General features: G+C 53.3%; 1 protein-coding gene across 2 annotated transcripts in view; it reads left to right on the top strand.

Moving 5' to 3' along the window:
* Positions 1-7,134: 7,134 nt before the first annotated feature.
* Positions 7,135-27,571, top strand: part of CYTH4 (cytohesin 4) — a 28,739-nt gene continuing 8,302 nt past the window's right edge. The window contains exons 1-8 of one of the 2 annotated variants that reach the window (XM_016161746.2): positions 7,135-7,300; positions 15,712-15,794; positions 17,830-17,894; positions 19,176-19,242; positions 20,830-20,948; positions 22,252-22,332; positions 23,734-23,846; positions 25,680-25,828. In XM_016161746.2, the coding sequence (XP_016017232.2) occupies positions 7,282-7,300; positions 15,712-15,794; positions 17,830-17,894; positions 19,176-19,242; positions 20,830-20,948; positions 22,252-22,332; positions 23,734-23,846; positions 25,680-25,828 (696 nt within the window). In that variant the 5' untranslated portion in view covers positions 7,135-7,281. Of the gene's footprint in view, positions 7,301-15,711; positions 15,795-17,829; positions 17,895-19,175; positions 19,243-20,829; positions 20,949-22,251; positions 22,333-23,716; positions 23,847-25,679; positions 25,829-27,571 lie in introns of those variants that run through there. The other variant, XM_036237456.1, reaches the window with a different exon arrangement.

The raw sequence follows: 27,571 nt of genomic DNA on the forward strand, positions 1-27,571 counted from the left end.
AATAAAACATTCAAATATATAGAAAATACAAAGAGAGTCAATTCATCCTAAATTGCACAACATAATGACAATGTCTGTTGACATTCGGGTGACTATTCTTCCGTCATGTGTTTATATCCCAGGCCTCAAACCAGTGAGCCAGAAGCCAGATCCACCCATTCTGCTAGCTTTCACCTTGTTCTCCAGCTCGGCATTTTGCAATTTTTAAAAACCTCATTGAGAAACTAGACTGCTATCTATCGACACACGCCAAAATTAACTCAAAATGAATCAAAGACCTGAATATAAGGCCTGAAACAATAAACTGCCTAGAAGAAAACAGGTACTAATCGTAGGGAGGATTTTATGAATTTAACTTCAAAGGCAGAGGAAGTAAAAGCGAAAATAAATAAATGAGACTATATCAAACTAAAAAGCTTCTGCTCAGCAAAAGAAACCGTCAACACAACACAGAGGCAACCAACTGAATGGGAGAAAATATTTGCAAATGACGCCTCCGATAAGGGCCCAAGATCCAAAATACATGAAGAACTCACACAACTCAAAAATAATATTTTAAAAATCCAATTAAAAAATGGACAGAGGATCTGAACAGACATTTCTCCCAAGAAGACATACAAATGGCTAACAGACATATGAAAAGATTCTCAACTTCACTACTATAGGGAAATAAAAATCAAAACCGCAATGAGATATCACCTCACATCTGTTAGAATGGCCGTCACCAACCGGACAAGTAATAACAAGTGTTGGAGAGGCTGTTGGGAAAAAGGAACCCTCATACCCTGCTGGTGAGAATGTAAATTGATGTAGCCACTATGGAAAACAGTATGGAGGTTCCTCAAAACATTAAGAATAGAATTACCATATGACCCGGCAATCTCTTTTCTGGATATTCACCCAAAAAACTAGACAACATTTATCCTCAAAGATATATGCACCCTGATGTTCATAGCAGCATTATCCACAGTGGCTAAGACATGGAAACAACCGAAGTGTTCATCGACAGATGATTGGATAAAGAAGATGGGTACATGTATACAGTAGAATATTACTCGGCCATAAAAAAAGATGAAACATTGCCATTTGCAACACCATGAATAGATCCTGAGATTATCATGCTAAGCAAAGTAAATCTGACTGAAAAAGCTGAGAACCATATGATTTCACTCATATGTCGGATATAAAACTGAAAGCAACAAACATGACAAATGAACAGAGATTCATGGACACGAACGGTGGATCCATGGTTACCGGAGGGAAGGGGTGGAGCAAGTGTCAAGAAGATCAAATATTTGGTGACAGAAGGAAATGTAACTTTGGGTGGCGAATACACAATGCAATATACATATGATGTATTATTGAATTGTACACTTGAAACCTATTTGATTTTATTAACCAATGTCGCCCTAATCATTTTAATAAAAAAGGAAAAAGCTAATTGATTATTAATATCACACAAAAATTTATAAATCCACCTAACCTTAGAAAACAGAGATCTGGTCATCCCGGGCCCCTGCGTCTTCATGGCAACAGCTGGCTAGAGCTGAGGACGAGCTGCCCACTTCGTGTGGGACAAGCCTCTCTGTTTTGCCACAGTTCCCACCATTCCCTGTTTGTCCCCAAGTAGGTCCACTTTCCTCGTTTACTTACCTGCCTGACCTCTGTGAGAATTTGGGTTGACAACCCTTACTCTAGGCATCTATAATAGCTGACATCTACTCCGCTCCATGCCAAACACCATTCAGACATGCTTAAAGTGGTTAACTTGTTTAATTCTCACAGCAATAGTATGAGGGAGGCACTATTATTACGCTCATTTTACAGATGAGGAAACTGAGGCTCAATTGCTCGAGATCACAATGAGCAAGTGGCAATGTTGAGATTCGAACCCAAGCAGTCTAGCCCTAGAGTTTGCCTTTGACCTCCATGCTATGGACACATAGACTCAGTTCTATGTTAAGAATAATTTTTCATATCAATCAATATAGTCTAGGGTCATCTGTATAATAAAAACAAAAGAAACAGAAAAGACAAAAACTTACCCCAAAATAATAAGAATGGGTATTTTTTTGTTTTTATCTGCCTAGCTTTCCTTCCTTTAAGGAACTGCTTTTCTCCTGGTGGTTCTACTGGGGCTGTCCATCCCCTCGCCTTCATTAAGCTGGGCATGTGACCCGGGCTTACCAATCATGGTGTCCCTCCCATGCTGCTTTTCAGTGATTGGTCCAGAGATGGGCACGTGACCCAGATCTAGCCAATCAAAATCTTTCCCTGAGAATCTTTTTGGTAGGCCCTCTTTCTGAAGTCAAAGGTGGTCTGATGTGAGCCTAGAGCTCTCTGTGGTCAGGTTGGCTGCACTATGGAGAAAACCCACCTAAATTCAGATAAGGAAATAACTAAGACAGACTGAGAGAATGGGAGGGAGGGAGGGAGAGAGAGAGAGAGAGAGAGAGAGAGATCAAGGACATTTGAACCTCTGGTATCATATTTCCAAGGCTAACTCCATCTGTGACTCTCCAGGAGCTGAGCCAGTAAATTTCAGTTTAAGCTAGACTGAGTTATGTTTACTTAAAACCAAAAGACTTGAATTCTATATCATCATTATTCTCTTTAATGACTCATGCTGGCCCGTAGCCTGCATGCAGCATAATTTATTAAACATTCAGCCCCTGATGAGCATTTAAATTCTTTCTCAATTCTCCAGTTGTCAGTGATGCTGGGAGGAGCCTCCGTGTGCTCACCCCTTTCCACATATGTGCATTTCTAGATGTGAACTCGAACATCAAAGTGTACTCTACTGCACTTGACCCCCGATCCTTCTGCCTTTGGCTTCTTGAAGGGTGGACTCTCCTGGGTCCAACTTCCTTCTTTCCTGTGCTATAGGCTCCCAGGAAGTCTTGTGGCCAGATCTGGACAAGGAATGACAGGCGTAGGGGAAATCAGGCACATTTGGAGGGCCCCTGGGCTTCTGGAGCCCCACCTACAGCTCAGGTCTCACAGGCTAACCCTTCAGCAGTCCCAAAATGCAGGGATGTTCCATCTGCCAGGCAGTGGCTGTTTTCAGTTCCAATTCATGAGAAAAAAAAAGAGAGAAATCAGAGAAAATCATGAAGGGGAGAGACCTCAGAGATAAATCATTCCAGACACGCATCCTGCCCACCACAAACCATGTCCCACACAGCTCATCCGGCTTAACTATGTGTCCCATGAGCACTGGAATTTTTATCTGTCTTGTGCCAATGCCAAAAAGAGTGCATGGCACATAATAGGCCTTCAATAATCATCAACTGAACAAACAAATGGATGGATAAATGGATGGATAAATGGATGGATGGATGGATGGATGGATGGATGGATGGATGGATGGGTGGATGGATGGGTGGATGGATGGGTGGATAGATGGGTGGATGGATGGAGTACTCTAACTGTGGGTTCAGGTTTTTCCCCTTACATACTCTAAGTCTTCTCTCTCTCCAAATCTCCTTTCCCCCATGAATAGAACAAAGTCATTGAATTAAACCAACTCTAAGCTCCATCCAGCTGTCTTGCTCTTGAGCTCCCTATGTCCAGGTGAGGAATTCTGAGCCTTGGGAAAAGTAGAAAGCACCACCCATGTGGTTTGGCAAGATTAGGTTTAAGTGCTGGGCCTTTCTTATCTCTCCCCTGGGGGTCAGCAGGCTGATGAATTTCTTCTAAATGTTTGAAGTGGTGTTTGCACTAGTTCAGAGTGGGAACGAAGTCAGACAGTGCAGGGCTCGAATCTAACTTTTACCCCTTCCTGGCTGTGCGAGCTGGGATAAGTGATTTAACCTCTCCGAACTCAGTTTCCACATCTATAAAACAAGGATTATAACGCACTTCATTGGGTGTGGAAACGATGAAATAAGATGACGTACGAGCACTTAACACAGTGCCTGGCATAGAGCGAGCACTCTCTAAGTGGTAGTGGTGTTTATCTGGGGACCTCCCAGACCCCACGTCTAGAGACTGCTGTATGTTGTCCCATCACAAGCTCTGGGCCTCCACTTAGTGCACAGGGAGGAAGCAGAGCCATATTTTGAGAAAGGCTGACTGCAAGCCAGAAAGAGCCTCAGGAAGATCCCCTTAAGGGGACCCCTTCCCATCTTCATCCTTCTTCCTACCTGAAACTCAGGTACAATGGCTGGACCATGAGGAGACCTTGAGGACAGAAGCGGAAAGTTAGAAGAAGCCAGGATCCCTGATTACCAGGTTTCTATGAAGGCAGTCCTATATTACATACCTAGAGCTTCTTTTTCATAAGAGATAAATTTACCTGTAATTTCTTTAAATCACTGTTATTTGGGTTTTATGTTTCATGTAAGCAAACATGATTTTATCTGTCCCCATTTTGCAGATGATGAAAAACAAGGCTCAGTGGAGAAAAGTTTACGTAATTAGCAAATGCTGAATCTGGATTTGAACCCAGGTCTCTATGGCTCCTCTGCCATAGATTCTACCAAATCCTTTCCCACCCACAGCGAGATAGTCCCTCTCTCCCAGGCTACCTACATACAAGCTGTTAGCGATGACCAGGGCTGTAGGGGAAGAGGAGGGAAGATATAATCAGAGAAGGCTTTCACAGAGGAGGTGGTATTTAAATCGGGTCCTAGAGAATGAGATAGTAAGAAAAACTGAACCATTCAATCAGCCCTTCAGACCAAAAAGGAAATTCCACATGCCAAACCATGGCCCTGGGCAAGGTGCACCCATCGGGGCTGGCTGCAGCATTAGAACATGTGCTGGGGTCCCAAGACCATCCCCAGGTTCCATGACTTACCGAGAGGGACCACAGAACTCAGTATACAGTCTTCCCCGCAGCTAGGATCTGCTACAGCCAAAGGATGCAAAGCAAAATCAGCAAATTGCCAGGCATGAGCTTGGTCCTCTCCCTGGAGTCACACAGGAGGCGCTTCATTCCTCCAGCAACGAAATGGGAAAACACATGCGAGGTGTCAACCGGGCAGCTCAGCAGAGACTCAGCGCCCACGGCTTCACTGGGGGTGGTCACGTAGGCTCCCTCTGCCCGGCACGTACCAAAATTCCGGATCCCCAAAAGGAAAGCAGATGTTCAGCATAAACCACATCGTTTGCACAAACAGTTGAGGCGCAGGGAGCTACTCTTATCAGAGGATGGCAGGGACACCCCCAAAACCCAAGTTCCCAGACGCCAGCCAAGGGCCAAACTTGCAAACAAGCCTTTCTAAGGATAGCAGCCTCAGACCTGCCAGGCTCACACTTTTCTGCACAAGGAATTACACCTCTTTCCCTATTTCTCCTTTTAAAGTGACCCAGGAAATGTTTGTGTGTGTGTGAGTGTGTGTGTGTGTGTGTGCGCGCGCGCGCGCCACAGGTTCAGATTTGTTGTGAAAACTTTAGTTTGCCGTGGAGATAATTTTGACAAATTTCCTAGAAAATAATCTTGAGTTATGCAAAAAACTGGTGTGCAGGGGTGAGGAGGTGATGGTGGAGAGCAGAGGCAGCTGGTTCAAAGCTTCCTGAGAGCCCTAGACTGGCAGTCGGCAGGCCTGGCTTCTGCCCGAGCTGGCCACTAACTCAAATTCCAATGTGGCCAGGCGTGTCCCAGAAACGAACTCCTGTTTCCTCTTCAATGAAATGAAGGCACTGGATTTTATCTGTATCAGTGAGCTTTTGCTGAGTGACAAACCACCCCCAAAGTTGGTGGTGTTCATTATGTCTCACTGTTCTATGTGACAGTGACCTGGGTCAGACTCAGCCTAGTGGCTTTTCTTCTTGGGCTGCCTGGGCTCACCCGTAAGGCTGTCACCGGGGGCCAGTCGGGACAGCTGGGCCTTCCTCCATGTGGTCTCCCAACCTCTAGCAGGCTCGCCCAGGCTGTTTTCCACGGCAGCTGGGCAGGGTGTCCAAAAACAAGGGTGGGAGCTACAAAACTTTTTAAGGCCTGACCTCGAAAATCATGTAATGTCACATTATAGTGGTCCAAGAAAGACACGGCCTGGTCTAGATTCAAGGGGAGAAGAAAAAGCCTCCACGTCACAGTGCAAAGGGATGTGGACACAGGGAGGTGTGGAAACTGTAACCATCTTTTGCTTTAACCACACCATTTCCCCTACTCTCCGGTCACTTATTCATTCATTTTTCACACTTGAATACCCTCTATGTCCGCAGCATTTACCAGACATGGAGACAGAGGTGACCTTGTCCTCACGGGGCCTTTCCAAATTGATAGGGAAACAGATGACTAACCAATATGTGCCACAAAGTTATAAGGAATGAGCGTTTAATTTATAAACATTTCTTGATGTCGTACTTTTTTTCCCACAAAGGATTTGAATCAACCTTCCAGAAAAGGTACAAGCAATAAAAGGGTGAACTTTAACTGAAGAAGAAAATCAAAACCAAAAAGAGAAAGAAGATAGTGTTTATCGAGTACCCACTATGTCCCGGGATTTTACACGCATTATCTCCCTCTATTTTTTTCCATATTTTTTTTCTTTATGGGTAAGCAAACTGAGACTCACTTCAGATAAGTGACTTGCCAAAGTTCACACAGGGCTGAAGGCAGACCTGAAAGTCACACAGCCGAATCTGGCCCCAAAGTCCATACCGCACGATACAACAGCTGTAAAGGAGCTTCAGATTTGACTGTGAGTTTCCTAGCAGCCTGGGGGAAAAGGGAAACTGAACATATTGCCCAAGCGGGCACTAGACAGGATAAAACCAGACATTTCATCAAGGGGAAAGCAAAGCCCTTCCTAGCACTGAATTAATTTTCTTTTCCCAAATGAGAGTTGATGAAAAAGAGCTTGTGGGCTAGACTCTTTTGAGCCCAGCTTAGACTGTCCAAGTTAGTGACCCTTCTGTTTACACATGGGGAGGTTTCTGATTAAATGCCCATCATCCCCTGGAGAAGATTCTGTCCTCCAGTGACTATCTGTGCGTGTGTATGTGTGTGTATCTCTGTCTCGTTGTTTTTCTCTTTTTATACCCCGCCCCTCCCTCTGCCTTTTGCCTCTATCCCTCCCTCACTCACACCCGAAATGCAAAGAGCCCTCACTACTCAAAACCCTGCTGGTTTTTAGGAAGTGCTGCTGTTACACTAAGAGCCTACGCACCACCAGACCCGCAGGACAGGACTTCCTCCCCATGCTGGGCGGGGCGGGGCAAGCGGGAAGGGGCCTGCTGTAGCTGAGGTGACACATCTGCTTGGGCAGCCCAAGCAGCAGCCGGGTCAGCAGGCAACGGGAGCACAAGCCACCCTTCCCCAGGGGCTCCAGAATGGACTTGTGCCGCCCAGGTAAGCACCTGGGGCCAACCTCTCTGGACCTCAGCTTCCTCTTCTGTAGAATGGAGATCATAGGATCCTGGAAGGAATCGATATGTAAACAGATACGGCGAGGGTGGAACTTGCAGAAGCATGCAGCAGATGTTCTCGAGCTCACGCTCGCTGCCAAGCTGTGTCCCTGGTGCCGGGAGCACAGTGAACAAAGCAGGTGCTGCTCTGGCCCTCGTGAACTCGCGTTCCAGAGGGGAGACAGACAGCAACTATATTAATATCACAAGCAGGACGAAGCATAGTAAAGCAGGATGAGGAAGATGGGAGGGGGCCGTGGAGACGCCCCCAAGAGGAGACATCACTTGAGCAGAGGCCTGAGGAGGAAGGGGAGTGATCCTCGTGGGTTTCTGAGGGAAAAAAAAAAAAAAAAAGCTCTAAGAGGAAGGAGCAGCTAGCGCATAGGTCCAGAGGTGAGACTGAGAAAGGTCGCTTATGTCGAAGGTGACAGTGTTGGTGACGGTGACGTCTGTCTCGGTGGTACGAAAGCCCTGGAGCCCATGTTTGGCGTTTGCGGGGTGAGGGTGGCCTTTGGAAGGCTAAGGACGCCGCCCAGAGCCCGTGGAGGGGGCCAGGAACGAGCCGCAGAGGGCCGTGGCTGAGACCCTCCGCGGCACGCAGGGCTGTGTGTCTGCAGAAAAGGAGGAAAGGCAGACGGCTGCACGGGGTGTATGGCAGAGAACGGACAACGCCAAGTTCCTGTGGGGTGGAGAGAAGAGGAACCAAGTCTCCGTGCCCCGAGTGCCCATGTCGCCTAGCATTCCAGAAAACAAGGGCTGCCAGCAGCTGGCGGGGCGCTCAGGTCCAGATGGCCTCAACCCTGTTAAGCAACAGAAACCTTTCTTCAGACAAAACCTATCACAGAGCAATCCGACCCCGCCCCCTGGGCCCGCCTGGCCCCACAGACAGAGAACCATCCATCCATTTCAACAGCCCCATTTACAGATGGAACAAAAGAGACTCAGAGAGGGGAGGAGTCTTGCTGGGGCGGATGGCTCCCCACCCCTGAATGCCCTGCCCAGTGCTCTCTCTCTCTCTCTGACCTCCCAGCTTTTCCTGTGGGCTTTTGGGGGCAGGGGATTCATAGACAGTGTGGGCTCAGTGAACAGGTCTTAGACGCCAATAAGGCAGGACACCCGGAGAGGAGAAGCCTCTGGCTCAGAGTCGCAGCAGGTGCAGGGGAGACATGAGACCGAGAGGCGACCTCCCGCATGCCTGTCTTCCCACCGTTATCATTTCATCCTTTGGGGGTCTCCCCTCCTCCAGTTAGTTCACCCCAAGAGCTTAGGAATAGGGGTGTTTGTCCTCATGATGCAAATGGGGAAACCGAAGCTCTTGGGGTGAACTAAGTGGAGGAGAGGACTGACTTGCCCAGATTCAGGTGACCAGTAAATGGCAGAATAGGGGCAAGCTCCAGGGAGGGGAGAGAGCCCGCGTTAGCCTGGGCTGTGGGTGGAGAGGGGGCGTCAGGGGAGGCCAGAAGGGGGATCGCCGCTTTGCTGTAGGCTGACCTGGAAGGAGTTGGATTCAGTGGGGTCAATGCAGGCAGTCCGCTGCGGGGTTTGAGGTCTCCATTGACTGGGTCTTCTATTCATTCATTTATTCTATAAATAGTCCTCTGGCGTGTAGGCCCTGTGCTGTGGAATGCTCGGGACAGCAGGAACCAACCTGGGGAGCTGCTGGGCCGGGATGTAGGGGAGAGGGAGACAGATCTGCAGGACAGTGACCCAGGGCAGATGTGCAAATGCGCATGCACCTGGAGCATGAGAGGAAGCCACTCTTTCCACCCGGGCAGGGGAGGCCTGGAAAGACTTCCTGGAGGAGGCAGAAGGAGGAAGGGAAGGTCATTTGTACTATGCAAACTGGGTCTTAATCGAAATGCCTCCATGGCCTGGTGACTACCCCTCTCTGAGCTCAGATTTGTCATCTATTAGTGGGGACCATTGTCCTTGCCTGACCTGGGCAGTGAACAGGATTTGGAGTCAGCCAGACTGGGCTCAGGTCCCAGTTCTGCACCAACCTGCCCACAGTCATGATGGGCCTTGGTTCCCCACCTGCACAATGGGCAGGTCTGTGGTAAAGGTCCCCCCAGGGCTGCCTCCCCACCTCCAGGCTTAGGTGTATGACATCTAGAAGCAGGTCAGCCTCCCTCCCCCAGGGCCTGCCAGGAAGGTGAGAAGTCCAGGCAACAAAGCCCCAGCGTGACCAAAGACGGCTCAGTGCAGGGAGGATGGGTGCAGTTAAAAATAGAGGTGGCTCAGCGAGGGGGGGTGGGGGGAGGAAGCCGCAGGATGCGCTGCTCCCCGTGCGCCCGCGGGGCGGGCCGGGGCGGGGAGCAGCTTCGCCAGACACCCCGCTTCTGCCCCAGTGGCCTTCCCACCAGGCTCTGAGGAGCTTTTGCCCTCCGGGCCTCAGCAGAGCACTCTCCTCCTGCTCTGGAAAACGGGAAGCGAAGCCAGCTGTCCTGGAAGCGGGGCTGTAAGCAGAACGACTGCTAAAAATGTGATGGGAAAGAGGAAGGACGAAGGGGAAGTGGAGCGGAGTCAGGGAGACGGTCGGGCGGGCGCCGGGCCATGCGTGGCTGGCCTGGCACTGCGGGCGGAGGGCAGCCCGAGCCCGGCCCTGGGTGCCATAGTCCACCGTGGCCGATAGGAGGTGTGAAAAGCACAGAGCCAAGTAAGGGGTAAACAGAGCTTGTGGGGTGACAGTTGTTATTATCATGTTGTTATCTTTTATATTTTATTAGTCGTTGTTGTTGTTATTATTATTTTTATTATTATTATTATTATTAAAAATCCACCCCCCCCCGTGAGCCTCGCCAATGACTGAAACAGTCTGGGAATCAGAAGTAGCCACTCTCAGGATGTGTCCTTCTCACCCATCCTGAACCTCAGCTCATCATTTCTGAAATGGGGAGGAAACCCCCACTTTTCAACAAACAGGCGAAGGGTTGGAAGGCTCCCCTGTGTCCCCCTATAATGGGTGAGCAGCAGTCTCTGGGGCTGTTGGCACTGTCTCTCAGGTTCAAATGCACTTGGCCCATTGCCACCTGCTGGGGTCAGGACCAGGACAGAGAGGGCAGGGGACCGAGAGGACCCACGAATCTACCCGTCAAGCCGCAAGAGGAGCTGTAGGAAAAGACATGCGAACGGCCCCTCTCATTCCCTCCACTGCATCCCACCCTCCTGGGGAACTGTTTCCATCCACACTCGTGCCTCAGTGTCCCTAGCTCTAAGATGTTTGCATTGTTTTATTTCTCGCCCCAAAAAAGAAAGGGGTTCAGACCGTAGGCATCATTCCGCATCTTGTCTTCATTCCGAACATGTGGCCACGGCCAGTATTTTTATGTCCGAATATCCAGGGTTGGCGTCTGATGGGGTTTGGGCAGTTCGTATGGCTCTTTTCAGATGGTTAACATCAGGGTTAAGGCCTCAGAAGCCCAGGTGCGCCTGGGTGTGAATCCCACGTCCACCAACTTGCAGCTGAGTCACCTTGGGCAGGTCACTTAACCCCTCTGAGTCTCAGGTATCTCATCTACGAAATGAGATTAGAAATACCTTCCTTCCAGAGCTGTCGTCAGGATCAGATGAGATAGTAGACGGGAAGAGCCTCGAGCCCGTGGGGCCTGTCACACAGCAGGGCCTCAACTGGCACGCTTTTCCTTGACCAACGGCTTAAGGGCTCGTGTATTGAGCCACGCGGATCCAAGACCCGCTGCAGTGAGCGGGAAGGAGGTGAGGGAGAGGACGGTTCCCTGGTGGCGCACAGGAGTCACCCGAGAGGACGTCGCGAGGAAGAGCGGGAGGTAGAGAGGAGAAGGCAGGGCATTCTGGACGCAGGAGCTCACGGGAGCAAATGAAGGGCAGCCAGTGAGGCCTTGAGCCGTGGCCAGGGGGCAGGGTACGGCGTGAGGTGAGGATGGGGGCACACCTGCAGTAAGAATTGGAGTCTTTATCCCCAGGACTATGGGACACCGTGGGAGCCTGGATTGGAAAGGCGGAGTGGAGGGGGGCAGGGAGACATGGGGAGGTCCTGCGTCCCCGAGAGACGGGAGCCCACGGTCCGGGTGAGTCTGGGGGCCGTGGGAACAGAAAGAACACAGACAGGGCTTGCCTAAGAGGAGACGGGAGGGTGAGACGGAGGTGTGCGTCCAAGTGCCTCCGGGGGTTCTGGCCGGGGTACCTAGGGGACCATCCCAGAGCTCAAGAACTCAGAGAAAACTGGCAAATTCTAGGACTTCCGGTTTGATGACAATGACCAGCTGCAGTGACAAGTGAATAGAAGGATCTGAAACTCAGGAAGGGGTTGGAGCCGTCGGGGTGGGGTGGCGGGGTGGCTCCTTGGCCCACAAGAGGAGCTGAGAACTAAAGAAACCTGGCGAGGAGAGAAGTCAGCCTAGAACCAGGCCCTGGGAGCCCACAGCTTATCTCGGGACGCTGGGGATTATCCACTGAAAGGCTAAAACCCATCCTGGCTTCTCTTGGACAATCAGCCGATCTGAAAAAATCATGTGGCCCCCACCAGCGTATTGCAGAAACTGGTCTCAGGACACAAGTCCCAGCCAACGGGAAAACAATGGGAAGCAAACAAATAAAACAAAAGTCTGATCTTTCACCCCCGAAGTCAACTAGAGGTGCCTGGGTTTTTCCACGGTAGCGCTCAGCCTCCCTGCCGCTCCTGACAGAGGAGTTCCCGGCCCGGCCTCGAGCGCTGCTCTTCCTGCCATGTTCCTGAGAGTGTCTCCGTGTAGATGGCCCCTAAGGCCTTCCATCCCTGAATGTCCCCACAGCATGCAGAATCCACCTCTCCCGGCACAGAGTCTTGAGTGTCAACAGACCTGGGTTCCCACTCCTTGGCTATGTAACCTGGGAGGAAATCACTTGCCTCTCTGAGCCTCAGTGTCTTAAACTTTCTGAAAAAGACCCACTTGATGGAGCTGTGTGGATTAAATGACACAATTTATATGGAGCTGCTGGCATGGACTAGGTGAACTTAAAGCTTAATGGAACGCCCGCTCTGTCCTCTGGTGTGAGGGCCACCTCTCCCACCGCTTGGTAACCAGGAACTCGAGACCTGCAGAGCTCAGAGTTGCAGGAACAGAAAGGAAACTCCCCAGTGAGTCACCTGGAGGAGGATTGGGGGGGATCGTGGTGGAGCCCCTCCTCCTCCTCCTCCTCCTCCTCCTCCTCCTCCTTCTCCTCCTCCTCCTCCTTGCTCCAGGATCCATGTGGATTACCTACTGAGGGCAGAGCGCCATCTAACGGTCATTGATTTAAGGCGCAGAGTGCATCCTGGAGGCCAGTGTCCCTCCAAGCAGGATGCTGTCTCCAAGCCAACACCTCTGCTGTACCTTTAAGAGGCATCTTCTGGTTGTGAAATGTTGAGAGGACCAGAGGGTCCCGTGGCCACATGCTCCTCCCACACCTCCTTTCCTTTAAAAAGGTCCCCTCAGTCCAATGTGACATCACGCAGTGTTCTGTGTCAGCAGCTCAAACCCTCTGGAAACCCTTGGGTACCGATGCCAGCCAAGGCTCTGTGGGCAGAAAAGGCCCCCACACCTGTGAATCCGTAACACGTGTGGATTGCAGTCGAGACGAATTGCTGGCCTCTGCAGAATAGAAGGGATACAGTGTGACCAAGTCGCTACCAAGTTGCCACTAAGAAACAGTGGGTCTCTCTCAAGAAACATGGGCTGCTGACAGGTCAGATACTCAGCAGCAGCAGTAGCACAGGGAGCCTGGGTGAGGGGCCTGCACATCGCCTCCGCCCGTGCCGCGCGGCTGCTTCATTCATCCGCCATTGTACCGGCACCGGGCTGGCCATTCAGAGACTGGCTTAAGTCACCTGGGTGTGTCATCCTGGCTGCTTTGTGGTTTAGCGCTTCTCCTGTGGTGGATGCTTGCCGGGGAGCATAAGCAGGCTGTACAAAAATCTTCCCGCTCGGTGCCCGCTCCCACAGGGCCATCCACGTCCCTCCTCTCCAGACCTCGCCATTCCCAATCTGCTAGCCTTTCTTCTTTCCAGCCTCTGGACAAGAAGGCAAGCCATCCTCTACTGCCCATGAATATATGTATATTCTTACTTCGGGCCACTTCTCTTTCCACATGAAATGGATTAACAGGTCCCCTGCCCAAAGTTCTCACCACTCTCTTTCCAGGGCACCTTTGAGCAAGGCTATATAGTGCAATAGCTGTCTGGTTTTAACTTGTACCCAAAGCCAGAACCAAACGCAAACATTTTCCTCCTTTGTCAGAAGGTCACCAGGAACCCTTTCATGTAGACGTGGTATGAGCTAAGGGACAAGTCCTGGTGCAACAGATACAGATGACATGGGGTTCTTGGCCGCCTATCCATAGGGCTGACTGGAGACTTCTGACTCTGCTCACGCCTGTCCCTAGGTGAACCATGTACAAAGGATCGCTACTGGGCTTGTTTAACTTTAACTTGGTAGGTCAGACAGATCCTTCTTGGCTATTTGACCAGGGGAGTCTTTGCCATGTACGTTTGCAAAAGAGTCACAGGACTCTTCCTTCTGGGGATCCGGCCTGTCCTTCGGTCAGTAGATTCTGGGTCTGGAAACTGGCTCAGGTTCAGAGACTGCCCTTTGTTAGGGGCGTGTCCTTGGGTGAGACAGATCCGTTCGCCTGAGGCGCATTCCTGGGGAGGGATTCAGCTGTGAGCCATCAGCAGGCTATACTCCCAGCAGCTGTGGGAGTGGGTGCTTTGGTCCTGGAGAGGAAAGCTGGGTGACGAAACGTAACATCCGTTATACATGTGTTGGATCCTTATCGTGTGTCAGATATTTATTTACTGGGTGTTTGACAAAGTTCAGCTCTTTTAATACTGACAACCACACAATCCTGGGTAAGGATTATGGTTCATGTTTCATAGATAAGGACACTGTATCAGTTAAGTTTCAGGTCTGGCTGCTGTAAAAAAAAAAAAAGAGAGAGACTCAGAATAATGGTGACGGAGACATTCTCAAAACTTATTTATCTCTCATCGAAAAGTCCGAGTGGGTAGCTGGTCGAGGTGAATATGATGACTCTTCTCCACACAGTCGCCCAGGGCCCAGACGCCTTCTGGCTCGGTGACCTGCCATCTCTGTACCCAGCTCCCATCTCAAAATCCAGGTTGGCTGCTCAGTCAACAGGATGGATAAGTAGGGAAATGGAGGACTTGATAGTCTCTCTGTTTTCATTCAGGGGAGATAATGTCCGTCCTTGTAAAACCTTTAAGAAACGTGACCAGGCCCTTCTCAGAGCTAGAACTTGAGAGCCAGGGAGGAGTCGGATAGGCAGACGGGGGAAGGCACCCCGAGTGGGGGTACGGCATAGGCAAAGGTGGGGGAGTAGTAAGACTGAGCGTCAGGCAATTTAGGAGCAGGGAGAAGCTGGCTAGCCGGACCGGAAGGCTCTCGTTTAGAATCGTGAGGGAAAGGCTAGTTGGAGAGGCCAGCGGGACTATACGGGACCGGGATGAGGGCTTTTTCATCTAAGTAATAGGGAGTCCATGGAGATTTTGACCAGGAGAGTGCTGTGGATACAACAGGAAGCACAACGGGAGGTAGAGGTGGGCCATCTGACTTGGGCGTAGGAACGGCAGAAGACCGACCAGCACATACCAGCTCTTTTAGTTCATTTCAAGGTAAAGAAGGAAGAGCACAGGCTTTGTAGTCAGCCCAATTCAAGGTCAGCCCTGGTTCAGCATCTTGTCCCTCTGGGGCCCTAACCAGGTCACCTCACCTCTCTGAACCTCGATATCTGAGGCAGAAAATGCAAAATGTTTCCCCAAATCCAGTCTCCTCTATTACAGCCTCCCTTGCAGCTAGGTGTGGCCATGTGACTACATTTGGCCAATGGGATGTGAGACGGAAGTGATACACCACTCCCTGGTCATGCAAAGAAATAAGTGAATAGATGACAGACATATGATTCAATAAGGAAGTAAATTAAAGTTCCAGGGAAGGATGTTATTGAGCACCTGCTACGTAGTCGGGATCTTTCTAGCTACTGAGGATACGAGAGTGAACGAGATAGTTGAAGTGGCGGCTTCCATGGAGCCGAGGAAGTAATGAATGTAACAGAAAAGATGCGAATGCACAAGATCATTTCAGAGAATCTGTTCCCAGGAGGTAGAAGAAACGGGAAGGTGGGTAGGAGGCGAGGATGGGGAAGGGGTCAATTTAGACAGAATAGTCAGGGAAGGCCTCTTGGAGGAGGCGACATCTGAGCCAAGGCCTGAGTGAAAAGGACGAGCAAGTGATGGGTTTCTGGAGGGACGAGGGCCCTGAGAGCTGGCCACTGCGGCTGGGGCTGGGTGACAGAGGGGAGGGCGGTAAGCGAGCCAGTGACCGCGGGCTCTTCTCTCTCCAGACCCAGTGGAGCTGAGCAGTGTGGAAACCGAGGAGCTGCAGCAGATCAAGTGGCACCGGAAGCAGCTTCTGGAGGACATCCAGGTGAGCGCACACTCAAGCACTCGCACTCACACATGCACACCCTCGTGTCTGCACACGCACATGTATCCATGCCGACGTACCCTCAAAGCACACACTCACAGATACTCACACATGCTCGCACCCCAGACCCCAGCCTGGTCACGGGGGAGGCCAGATTCCCTCCACATCAAGCCTCGGCCCCAGCCCCCCAGGAATGGGGAAGAACAGAATTCCCAAGGGACGCCCCCCACTCCTCTCGCCCTCCTGGGCTTAGATTCCAGAAGAGAGCCAAGGGAGTGGGGGAGGGAAGGACAGCAATGGATTAAGCCCCTACTGTGTTATAGAGCCCGCCAGGGGGTCTACACACCTCATCACATAGTAGGTCCTACTCTCACCCGGGTGGCCTCGGTCAGCTCTCATCCCATGTGGATCTCAGCTTCGTCCCCCTGAGTGGAGACCACGGGCCATCATAACCCCGACACGCGCCCAACACTTGCCGGCTCACCGGTGTTTCAGACGCCAGCACATTTGGTTCTTCGGAGACAGGCCCCGGGTCCGTTCCCGCTCAGTCCTGCCCCTGGGCCTTTGCGCCCGCCGTCGCCCCAGCCTGGGACTCTCCCAAGCTCTCGTCGTGGCTCTTCCTTCTCGTTATTTCATTCTCAGCTCAGATGCTGCCTCTTTGCAGAGGCCACCCTGACCGTCCTGGCTGCAGTTACTAAGTGCCCCCCGCCCCCCGCCACCTCCGCCGACACACGTCCCCCTAAGATTCCAGGGAAGGACGAACATGCCAAAGCGTTCACTCGGCAAGCATTTTACTGAGCACCTACCACGTGCCAGGCTCTCTCCATGTCATTACCGTGATCATTTTCTGCACTGCCATTTCATTTCCCATGATTCCAGCCCCACTAGACCGTGAGCTCCGTGTAAGTAGAGCCTGGGTCTGTCTCGCCCATCACTGTATCCACAGCCCGATTGCCAGAACATAGTAGGTACTGAAATTAATATTTGCGAGTGAACCCCGCTTTATTTGTGGGGAAGCCACTCAGTGACTCAGCAGAGGTCACACGGATAGGAGCTGACTGAACTCAGACACAGGCTCCAGGCCCCATGCTGTCCCCTGGAGCCCGGGACAGGCCCCCGGAACCGCTTCCATGCCATGGATCTCGGGGGAGGTAAGGGAGAGCCGGGTGCCTTTTGGGGTCTCATGCCAATGTTCATGCTGCTGCCCTGCAGTGGGGTGCTGGAGGAGCTGCCACCTTGCTCTGTCTGTCTGGTGGTGACAGTTGGCAGAGTTAGGGGACCCTCCTCTGCCACCGGGAGCCCCCTGCAGGGTCAAGGTGAAACAGGGCTGGAGGAGTCAGGGGAAGCAGAGGCCTGAAGGCAGACCTTGCACATGTCACTTCACCTCTCTGTGCCTCAGTGTCCTCTTCTGTAAATTCCACTGGGATTGCAAAGTCCCTGAGGAGAGGGCGTGCGCTGTCTGGTACCTGGTGTACCCACGGTACCTGGCACACAGCAGGCACCGAGTCAGGGGCAAGTGGCAGAGCAGACGGACGGACGGAGGGAAACCGAAGCAGAGCGGGGGCCTGCCCGCGGGGCCAGAATCCGCGCCTCCTGGCGGGGGCGCGGAGGGGGACGGAGGAAGCCACGGAAGGAGTTTGAACAGGGGCAGGGCAGGTGCCAAGTGTGCTTCAGAAAGATGGCAGCCGGGTGGAGGACGGCCTGTCTGCTGGTTGGCTGAAGGGCAGGAGACTTCACAGCTGCAGAGGGGAGAGCTGGGAAGGCTGGCAACAGAGCGGGGCAAAGGGTGGGGACTTGGGGACTGCCCCCCACCAAGTCAGAGGTGGTGGAAGAAAGCGTACAGACAGAGGCACTAGTTTGGCCTGGGATTTTGAGGACATGAGGGGAACCCTCCAGACAAAGCGGTTTGGGAGTCACGCCCAAGGGTGAGAGTGGTCGTGTGTTGGGGGTGGTGGTGGCCGTGAAACCCTTTCTGTCTTGGCCTCCGCCCTCTGACTCTCCCTCCCTGCTACGCGCCCCTCACCCCCCACCGCAGAAGCTGAAGGATGAGATCGCAGATGTGTTCGCCCAAATCGACTGCTTCGAGATCGCACAGGAGAGGTGAGGGTCCTGGCCAGGGGACCCTAGGAAGCCGCCATGGTGGCTTCCTAAGGGTGTCACACATCGTTAATGAGCAGGGGACACACCTGGGCTGGGGCCCTGGTGCAGTCAGGAATCAGGGCCCCCCCGGAGAAGGAGGAGGCAGCAGTGGCGAGACAGGAGTAGCGCATCCTGAGACTCCGTCCTTGCGTCCAGACGGCCGGCTCCGTCTGGAGAGACCGTCCCATCCTCCCATTTCCTCCATCCAAAGTCCCTCCCAACCCACTCTGACACAGCCCCTGAATAATCGCCACCCAGGAGCACCATGGGATGCGCCAGGGAGAAGGATGAGAACGGAGAAGCCAAGGGCCTCCGGGGGACAGGAGCCCGAGGCTGGACCGAGGCCGGTCCACTTCGTCCCACCTGCAGGGTGTCATTCACCATTCCCCTTCTGTAGGAAAACTCCCTCTGGTTCTGTGACCTGGGCTGATGCCTCCTTTCTCTGGGCCTCAGTTTCCCCACTCGCAAGATGAGAACGTTGCTCTCTACACAGTCCACTAAGGGCCCGAGGGCACCGACTCTTACATCCCGTGTCCCAGGAAATCGCACCCTGCCCGTTATCCCTGTTATCTCTCGGATGCCTCTGACCTCCACCCGCCTGGCCTGGGCCCCACCCCCAGTTGCGCACAGGCGCACACACGTGCACTCCCACGTGGCCCTGTCCCCAGAGTCTCCGGTCACGCCCCAACGGTAACATCGCCCGCCAGAGCACCCACCACCAGCTATTGTCAGTGCCTTCACCGCCCAACAATGCTGGGAGGCAGGTGGCGATGTTGCTCCACTTCATGGACAAAGAAACTTGGGTTCCGGAGAGGTGCCGAGGCTTGTCCCGGAGCCCGGAGCCCGTGGGTGGGAGAGCAGGATCCGCACCAGGAGGCGGGCTCCAGATCCAGAGCCTGTGCTCTCCGCCCAGCCTCCCCCTCATCTTGCCCGCACTCCCAGCACAGGGACCCTCCAAAGGCTTCGCTGGGCTCCCCAGGCCGTGGCGCTGGGCCCATTGGAAGGGTCTGGAGTGGCGGGTCCGGTGTGGTAGCTCTGGGAGAGCCCAGACCCTGAATTTCTCATGCTCTCACAGGTGATTTCAACACACGGCCTGGGGACACCCCTCTCCCGACTTGGAGGCCCCTAGGGAATATCGGCTCTAGCCAAGGGGAGCACTCATGGTCCCCGAGGGCCCTTGGGGGTTGGAGGGCGTGCCCTGGGGTCCTGGGGCAGCCCACACTGACCTCTTCACTTCTACAGCCGGATGGCTCAGAAGGGGAAGGAGCTATGCATTGGGCGCAAGAAGTTCAATATGGACCCCGTGAAGGTAGGCAGCTGGTCGGGGCGGGGGGGAACTTGGGTCATGGGGTCAGGGGTGCTGCACGCTGGGCACCTCCACAGTGTTCTCTTGGTACCCTCAGCTGATACAACAATCTGCCCTACAGATGAGGAAACCGAGACCCAGCAGGGCTCAACCTCTGTCCAGTGCCCCACAGCCAGTCACAGCTGGGGGCTCTGCCACTCCCAGCACAGCAGCCCCAGGCATGGGGCGGGAGCCCGGAGGATGGGTGGAGTCTGTGATGTCCATGGACCTGAGGTCCCTTGGTGCTAAGCCTCTGTTTCCTCCCCTGGGAGCGGGGCATTGGACAGGGGCGACTTTAGATTCTGGAGCTCAGTCTCCAGAAGTGTCTTCCAGCTACCCGCCTGGGGGCGGGGGGTGAGGCAGATCTGGGGTGCTAGCGCAGAGCGCTGAGAGCTCAGCTACTGCTCTCCCCACCCTGACAACCCTCCCCCCCAACAACAACCTCACTGGCCCAAGAGCAACCCCAGCCCCCTCCCCTGCCCCGCGAGGTGGCCGTGGGCTCCTCTCCTGCAGGAACAGAGACAGGAGGAAGCCACGAGCTGACACACAAAGGAGGTGGGTCAGGGCAGCCGAGGGGCCCTGGAAATTTCCTGCTCTGGCTCAGAAGGCTGACTGCCCTCCCCGACCCAGGCCCAGTGTCACATACCAATTCACGTCCCATAGCTGCAACAATCAGACCCCGCCCCCATCCACACACACATACGCACACACACACACACATGCACACGCACACGCACACGCACACACACAAACTCGCACGCTAACTCACCCTCCCACCCAAGCACCTGAGAGGGGCCACTGAGGGGCTCCCAGGACCCTCTGCCTGTCACGCAGAGCCCCCCACAAACGGACGCCTCCCCCATCTTTCAGAAGCCTCTTCTCCAAAACAAACAAGGGCACAAAGGAACCATCACAGAAAACCAGAGGCCAACTCCCAAAACGCGTAGATTAAAATGACAGTGTGCCTGAGTGGTGGGGAGCGATGTTTGTGACATCGTCAAATCAGAAAGGCGGGTTTCGCTGTGGCGGGCGTGGCGTGCTCCCACTTTCAACGAAAGTCACCACCATAGCAACTGTCTACCTCCAAGTGGTGGGACTTGGGCAATTTCCTCTCCTTTTGATTTAGCTGTTTTTTTCCCTAATTTTTATACAATGGACATAGATTACTAGCGAGAGAAAAAAAATGAAATGCTATTTTTAAATAATGTGACCTTTAAGAGGACAAAAGGAATGGCTGAATCATTGACTTAAAATTAAGAATTCATGGGATCATCGAAGCACATAATCAAAGAGTGTCAAACTGGAGGGGACCCTGGGGTCAGCACCTGGTTCGGTGCAGGAACCCCATTTCTCTTTGCATACCTCCAGTGATGGGGAACTCACCATTTGACAAAGGCAGCTTCTATTTGGGAGGGACACAACTTCCTGAACAGGCCGCGTTGGCACCAGAATGCCAGGCCTTTGTGCTCTGGCCACGGGGGCTCCCTTCCTTCCTGCCCCCGAGCCAGCTGCTATGCAGGGGCTGCTCATGGCTCTGTGTACCATCTCCAGGGCATCCAGTATCTCACTGAGCACAAGCTGCTGACCCCGGATGCCCAGGACATCGCCCAGTTCCTGTATAAGGGCGAGGGCCTTAACAAGACGGCCATCGGCGCCTACCTGGGGGAGAGGTAAGGAGATAGGGCTTTGGAGAAGCAAGGAATAAGGGTGTGCAAGTGTGCGAGGTGAGTGTGGATATCTGTGTATGCACAGTGAATGAGGGAGTGAATTACATTAGGAAAGTCATGACTCCTGGGGTTCGAGGGGGCAAATTGATCACGCCCCTCCAGATTCTGAACAAAAGCCTGCCCTTCCTTCCTTCCTTCCTTCCTTCCTTCCTTCCTTCCTTCCTTCCTTCCTTCCTTCCTTCCTTCCTTCCTTCCTTCCAACAAATAGATATTTGTTACTATCTGCTCTATGCCAGACACTGTCATAAGCCCTGTATTTACACCAGTGATTAAGACAGACAAAACTCCTGCCCTCAGGGGGGCACATTCTAGTGGGGAAGACAGACCCCCAAATATGTGAAACATGTAAGAAAATTATAAATTCTTTGGAATGCAAATGAAACAGAGAAGGGGGGTGAAAAGTGCTGGGGACCACGGTCGAGGGCTGTGACTTCAGTGTGGACAGGAATGGCCTCACGGAGAAGGCGACGTTTGACTTAGAGGAGAGCAGAGTAGGGGTCTGGGGAAAGAGCATCCCAGGCAGGGGAAATGGCCGTGCAAAGGCCCCACGGCAGAGGCGCACTCGCTAGCAGGCTAGTGAGATGAGGGAGTGAGGGAAGGAGGGAGGGTTTAGTGGGTGACAAGGTGGGGATCCATGGGAGGGTTCTGGGCAGAGGCGTGGCCTGAGAGGACCCCTCTGGCTGCTGGTTTGAGGGTGAGGTTGGACTGTAAGGGACAAGGGTGGAGCTGGGCCAGCGCACCAGCAACCCTTCCCCCAGGCTCCCCAGAGGACACATTTTTTTTTCCGGAGCAAGTGGGGAACACAGGTGCCACTCCGTGATTTAATAGCTGAGAAGAGGGGGGCACGGGCTTAGGCATGATTGCCTACATTTTACAGATGAGGACACTGTGGCTTGGGGAGGTCACGCGGCTTGAGTTGGGTCACTCATTCAGGTAGAGGAAAGATTCGAGTCAGGGCAAGCCGCTCCAAAGCCGGACCCCCCTCCTAGGTGAGAACGGTGCTGGTGAGGCGTGGGGTGCTGGGGGTCTGCTCACCGGTGGGAGGGCATGTGCGTGCAGTGGCCAAAGGGAACGACGTGGGTGACCCTGACGTGGGTGACCCTAACGTGAGCAGACCAGACAGCGGCTGGATCCAGAAGGAGGACAGCTACCCCCTCCTCTCCTTCCCTCGCCTCGACCCTCTTTGGGAGGTGGGTACCAGAAAGTTCCTCAGTGCACCCCACCCTCCCTTCTGCCCCCTCCCCAGGGACCCCATCAACCTGCAGGTCCTCCAGGCCTTCGTGGACTGCCATGAGTTCGCCAACCTCAACCTCGTCCAGGCCCTCAGGTGAGAGGTCCAGGGGGCAGGGCCCCGGCCTTCGAGGGTGGCACGGCCAGGAGTTGGGGGAGGTCGGGGACGTCACGATCCACGTGGCCACAAAGTGTCAGGAGCAAAACTTAAGGAATGACAGTCCCTGCCGCATACGGCCGAGGCTGAGAGAGATGAGAGCCGCGGGCCGCCTGGGACGGCGCCCGGCTCACCGCTGCCTCCCCTGCTGGTGCTGCCACAGCCCAGCGCTATCATCATAATATTTAATCATCGTAATTGGTATCGCTGTGATTACTGCCAGTCCCACCAGTTTTCGGAATAGAGCTTGCTTTATTTACTCTATTAATACAGCTTGGTGTGTATTACATTATTATTACTTATTATTTTTTAATTACTGCATCGTAGCTCCTAGTCTTACTTTTACGACTACAGGAGGCATTATAGCATATCAGTTAGGAACATAAGCTCTGGGGCCAGACTGCCCTGTCCATATCCCAGTTCTGCCACTGACCCCCAGTATGACCTTGGGCAAGTCACACACACACACACACACACACACACACACACAAAACTCTGTGTGCCTCAGTTTCCCCATCTGTAAAAATGGGGATCATAGCACCAACCTCATACAGTTCTGAGGACTGAAAGAGAAAGTGCTTAGGGTTGGCCCACAGCAAATGTTTAGGAAGTCTTGTTGCTGCTTAGTGCCTGGAAAAATTGGCTCCCAAGAGAGGGGCATTCAAGCTGGACTTTGAAGGCTGAATAGGAGTTTTCAAGGCAGAAAAGAAAGAAGACAACACCCCCCGGGCAACGTGGCCTTCCCTCTAACTGCCATGCTCTCTGAGGGAGAGGGGGTAGGCTCCAGCATTCATTCATTCATTCATTCATTCATTCACACATGCTTTACAGAGCAGCTCCTGGGTGCCCGGGCCCATGGGAGTCCCCGCAGGAGATGTGAGGGGAGCAGGCACAGCACGTGACCTCAAGGGGTAGAACGTAAAGCTGTGGGAGTCATCAACTTCCAGGGCTGGAAGCTCAGATTCCAAGAAAAGGAGTCCAAGCCGAGGGAAGGCACTTGCCCAGGGCCCCACAGTCAGGAAGGGGGAACCCGGGGCAGGCAAAGGTTCCTCATGGGCTAAGGTGTCCTGGTCCACAAAAGGTGATAGGACTCAGATGGGCAATGGGACACTCATACTTACTCTCATATTCTGGAAAAAAAAAAAAAAAAGGCATTTTCTGGAACCCTCCTGCATGCCTGGTGCTCACCAGGACAAATGCCCCATGAGCCGAATGACAGGTGCAGATTCGCCCATCTACAGGATAAAGAGAGTAAGCGTGTGGGAGCGGCAGTGTAGCTTTTCAAGGTGTCCCTGAGAGTCCCCACCCACCCCACTGCCCACAGCCCTGTTCCCTCCCCAGGCAGTTCCTGTGGAGCTTCCGGCTGCCTGGCGAGGCCCAGAAGATCGATCGGATGATGGAGACCTTTGCCACTCGATACTGCCTCTGCAACCCAGGCGTCTTCCAGTCCACAGGTGCCAGTGTGGGGTGGGATCTGGGGCTCCGGAACCCCTTTGGCATTGTCAGACACTGATTAACTTCCCAAAGTGCCATGGCCACCCCACCCCCTCGGGCTTCCCTCAAGCACCCAGAACCTGGGAGCCCTGTGCCAGGCCCTTTGCTGGGCGCCTGCTGGGCAGGGCTGCCTCAGGGCTTGACCCTTGGCGAGAGATGTCAGGAAACGATGGCATAGGGGGTCAGGGCAGCCGCGCACCTGTCTGAGGGCAGGGCCAGAGGAGTCCACATGTCCAAGATGGCTTCCCAGAGGCAGAGGGATCTGAATGGGGTTTCAAAGAATGAATAGGAGTTCTCCAGGAAGTCAAAGGGTGGAAGGGCCTTTTGGTCAGGAGTTCTAGTTCAAGAAAAGACCCAGAGACATAAAACAGCCTGAGCAGGACATAGGAGGCAAAGGCGCACAGAAGAATATCAAAAAGGTCAGTCCTTACTCTCTAGCACAGGGTGCATGAGAAGCCATCATGGCCGACTGGTCCTGGACTCTGCTCGGGATCTGAAGTTACCATAACGACAGTAACCAGTTTTATTTCTCGAGTCTCCCCATGTGCTAAGTGCTGTACCCGTGCAGTCATTTCATCTTCACAGCTACTCGATGAGGTCTGTGGTACTCTCATCCCAGCATGCAATACCGACTCAGAGGGGTAAAGTGACTTGTCCAGGGACACACCGCTCCCTGGCTGCATGTCCACGGACAAGTCCTACAGAGCATCTGCCCCGGCTCGTCGTGATAGATGATGATTTTAGCGCCTGCTTGTTTTATCTGCCAGCTCCACAAGTCTAAATGTCCCACAAGGGCAGGGCCGTATCAGAGTTATTTATTCACCTGTGAGGCCCCAGCCCGCAGCACTTAGTAGGCACTCAATAAATATTTGTAAGAAGACAGGAATTTTAAAGCACCAGATTTGAATCATAGTGCAACTGCATCTTAATTCTGTAACCTGAGACATGTAACTGAACCCCCCTGTGCCTCAGTTTCCTCATACCTGCCTCACAAGGTTGTCATGCAGGTGGGACTTGCTTAGCCCAGGGCAAGCGCCAACAACGTTAGCTGACACTGTTATCAGAGGTAGAATTGCTAATGTTCTAGAACATGAAGCTACTTCAAAGTTAAACCTCCCAGTGTCACGGATGGGGAAGCCGAGGCTCAGAGAGGTCAGGGACTTTCCCAAGGTCAATTGGAGAACTGGGGACACAGTAGGACCTACCTCCCTGGCTCTGGACGTGCACCACAGCGGAGCAGTTACCTCCCTCCCGAGTGCTCCACCCAGGCTCGCTGCCCCCTGCACGTGAATGTGTGAATCACAGAACAGTCGCTCTGGCTCCAGAAGCCCCACAATGCCAGCCAGATTACCAAGCAACACGTGACTAAGCCCTGAACAGTGGTGCCAACAATAAGTGTTCTCCGAGATCCGAGGAGGCAAAGAACAGAGTGGGCAGCGGGGCTGGGAGGGCTCGGCGGGGAGGAGGGCCGGAGCTGGAGCTGGAAGAGAAGGAGTCGTTCGAATGGGCGGAAAAGGGAAGGGGAGGACGTGCCTGGCGGGGGGGCCAGCTGGAGCAAAAGTGCAGGGGTGGGAAGGCACGGAGGGGCTCGGCACGTGACAGCTGGAGTTTCTTTGAAGCGGGGAGTCCAGTTAAGAGTGGGAGGTGAGGCTGGGCCTCGAATGCCAAGCCAGGAGGACAGAGTGGATCTTTGGGGCTGTGAGATGGCTGATCCTTGATCCCTAAAAGGGCTCAGGGCAGAGGAGGGAAGAGAGACCAGGGCCAGGACTCTGACCCGCTGTCCCCAACCACAGACACCTGCTACGTCCTGTCCTTCTCCATCATCATGCTCAACACCAGCCTCCACAACCCCAACGTCCGGGACAGGCCGCCCTTCGAGCGCTTTGTGTCCATGAACCGTGGCATCAATGACGGCAGCGACCTGCCAGAGGAGCTGCTGCGGGTAAGAGGGGTGTGGCCCCACCCAGCCCAGTCCCCATCCCCAGGCACGGGGGCGGAGGGGGGGGGGGCTGTCTTAGATTGACAGCCCGAGGGCCACTTCCCTGAGATAGACAACTTTAATGGTGGACCCCTGTGAGGTGAACCGCCCAAGAGTCGGTGGCTGTCTTGAGATGGACCACCACAAATAGAGGTCGGTCCTGAGATGACCCTTTCTGAGCAGCCCCTGTCTTAAGGAGGATGTCCAGAGGCAGACCACCTAGGAGGTCCTGCCAGATTTCAAGCCCTGGGGGACTCTGGGCACTTACCCTTCACATCTCCTAGAAAGGAAGTTTCAATTTCTTAGAATCCCAGGTTCTGGGGTTCTCAGTGTGTCAGAGCTGAAAACCCTCACACTCTGTGCCCAAACCCCACCCTCCTCTAGCAAGGAGGAAACTGAGGTCTTCCACCAGATTGTGCGTCAGCTCGAGGGCTGAACCCAGGCCTGTCGTCTCATTATCAAACGGCCGCCACCCCTGTCACATTGCGCCAGACCCTGTGCCCGGCAAGGGGCACCCAGGGATGAATCGACATAGCCAGGCCAAGTTCAGGGTCTGGTGGAAAAAATGATACACGTGTGAATTACGGTTCTGGGTGATTCGTGCTGTGCCCACTATGGGAACGTAGGGAAAGGAGCCGTCGTAGAAGGCTTCACAGAGGAAGTGACTTTTGAACTGGGCCTTGAAGGTTGAGTAGGGGTTACCCCAGAGAGGCACGGAGAAGACATTCCAGGAAGAGGAAGTGGCCAGAACCCAGGCCTGGCATGGGAAGAGGAGGGGCATCGAGAGCGGCTGCGGGGGCTGTGGGCGCATCTGGACAGTGCCACAGCGATGGGCGGCAAGGTGGGGCCGGAGAGTCTGGAGCTTCGAATGATGGCTTCAGGAGTTCGCCTGTTTCCCATGGACAAAAGGGAGCCAGAAGCAGCTTCATAAACACGGGAGTGAGAGTCAGAGCCCGGCTCAGCAAAAATGAATGGACAGTTCGTTTCTAGGACTAGAGACACTCCAGAGCTCAACAGAGCTTCGGTCCTCTCCTGCTCAGAGCACAGCAGGAGTGGGGAGAGGGTATGAAGCCCACCCTCCCAGCTCAGCACCCTGCTGCAGAAGTCTGGGGGTGAGGGGCCTGCGTCTGGAATGACTCTGGTGGCCCCTCCCTCGTCTGAGAAGGGCCACCTTAGCCCACTACCCTCCTTTGTCCCCAGAAGAGAAGATCAATCATGGTGGGGAGCTCAGGTCAAATCCGATCCCCCTTACCCCCCATTTGCCTGCTGGGGTGACCTTGGGTAATGACTCACCCTCTCTAAGCCACTATTCCCTCACCTGGGACAATGATGCCTGCGTCACAGAGCTGTAATGAGTGGTAATTTTTTTAAACGTAAAGGGCATAGTCCATGCCAGGTACATAGCACAGGCTCTAAATGGTGGCTTGTGTCACCATAAAGCATAATTAATAATAATTTAAAAATGCCGGCACTTAGTAAAATGCCTGCGACATAAAAGGCACTTGAGAACTGTTGACTCATCTCATTGTGGCACTCACAGCAGGAAGCCGGGCACGCACCTTGTCTGGCAGTTTACGAGTTAATGACGAGCCGGCCCCAGTCCTGCAGGATCTCCCAAGTGCCACATTATTGCTCCAGCCCCCAGTGAAGCCTTCTTCAGCATCTCCCTCCTTAGATATTTTTCCCAATTTAAGCCTTTTGTTGATA

This window comes from Rousettus aegyptiacus, unplaced genomic scaffold, assembly GCF_014176215.1.
Source record: "Rousettus aegyptiacus isolate mRouAeg1 unplaced genomic scaffold, mRouAeg1.p scaffold_m13_p_2, whole genome shotgun sequence".
Lineage (NCBI taxonomy): Eukaryota > Metazoa > Chordata > Mammalia > Chiroptera > Pteropodidae > Rousettus > Rousettus aegyptiacus.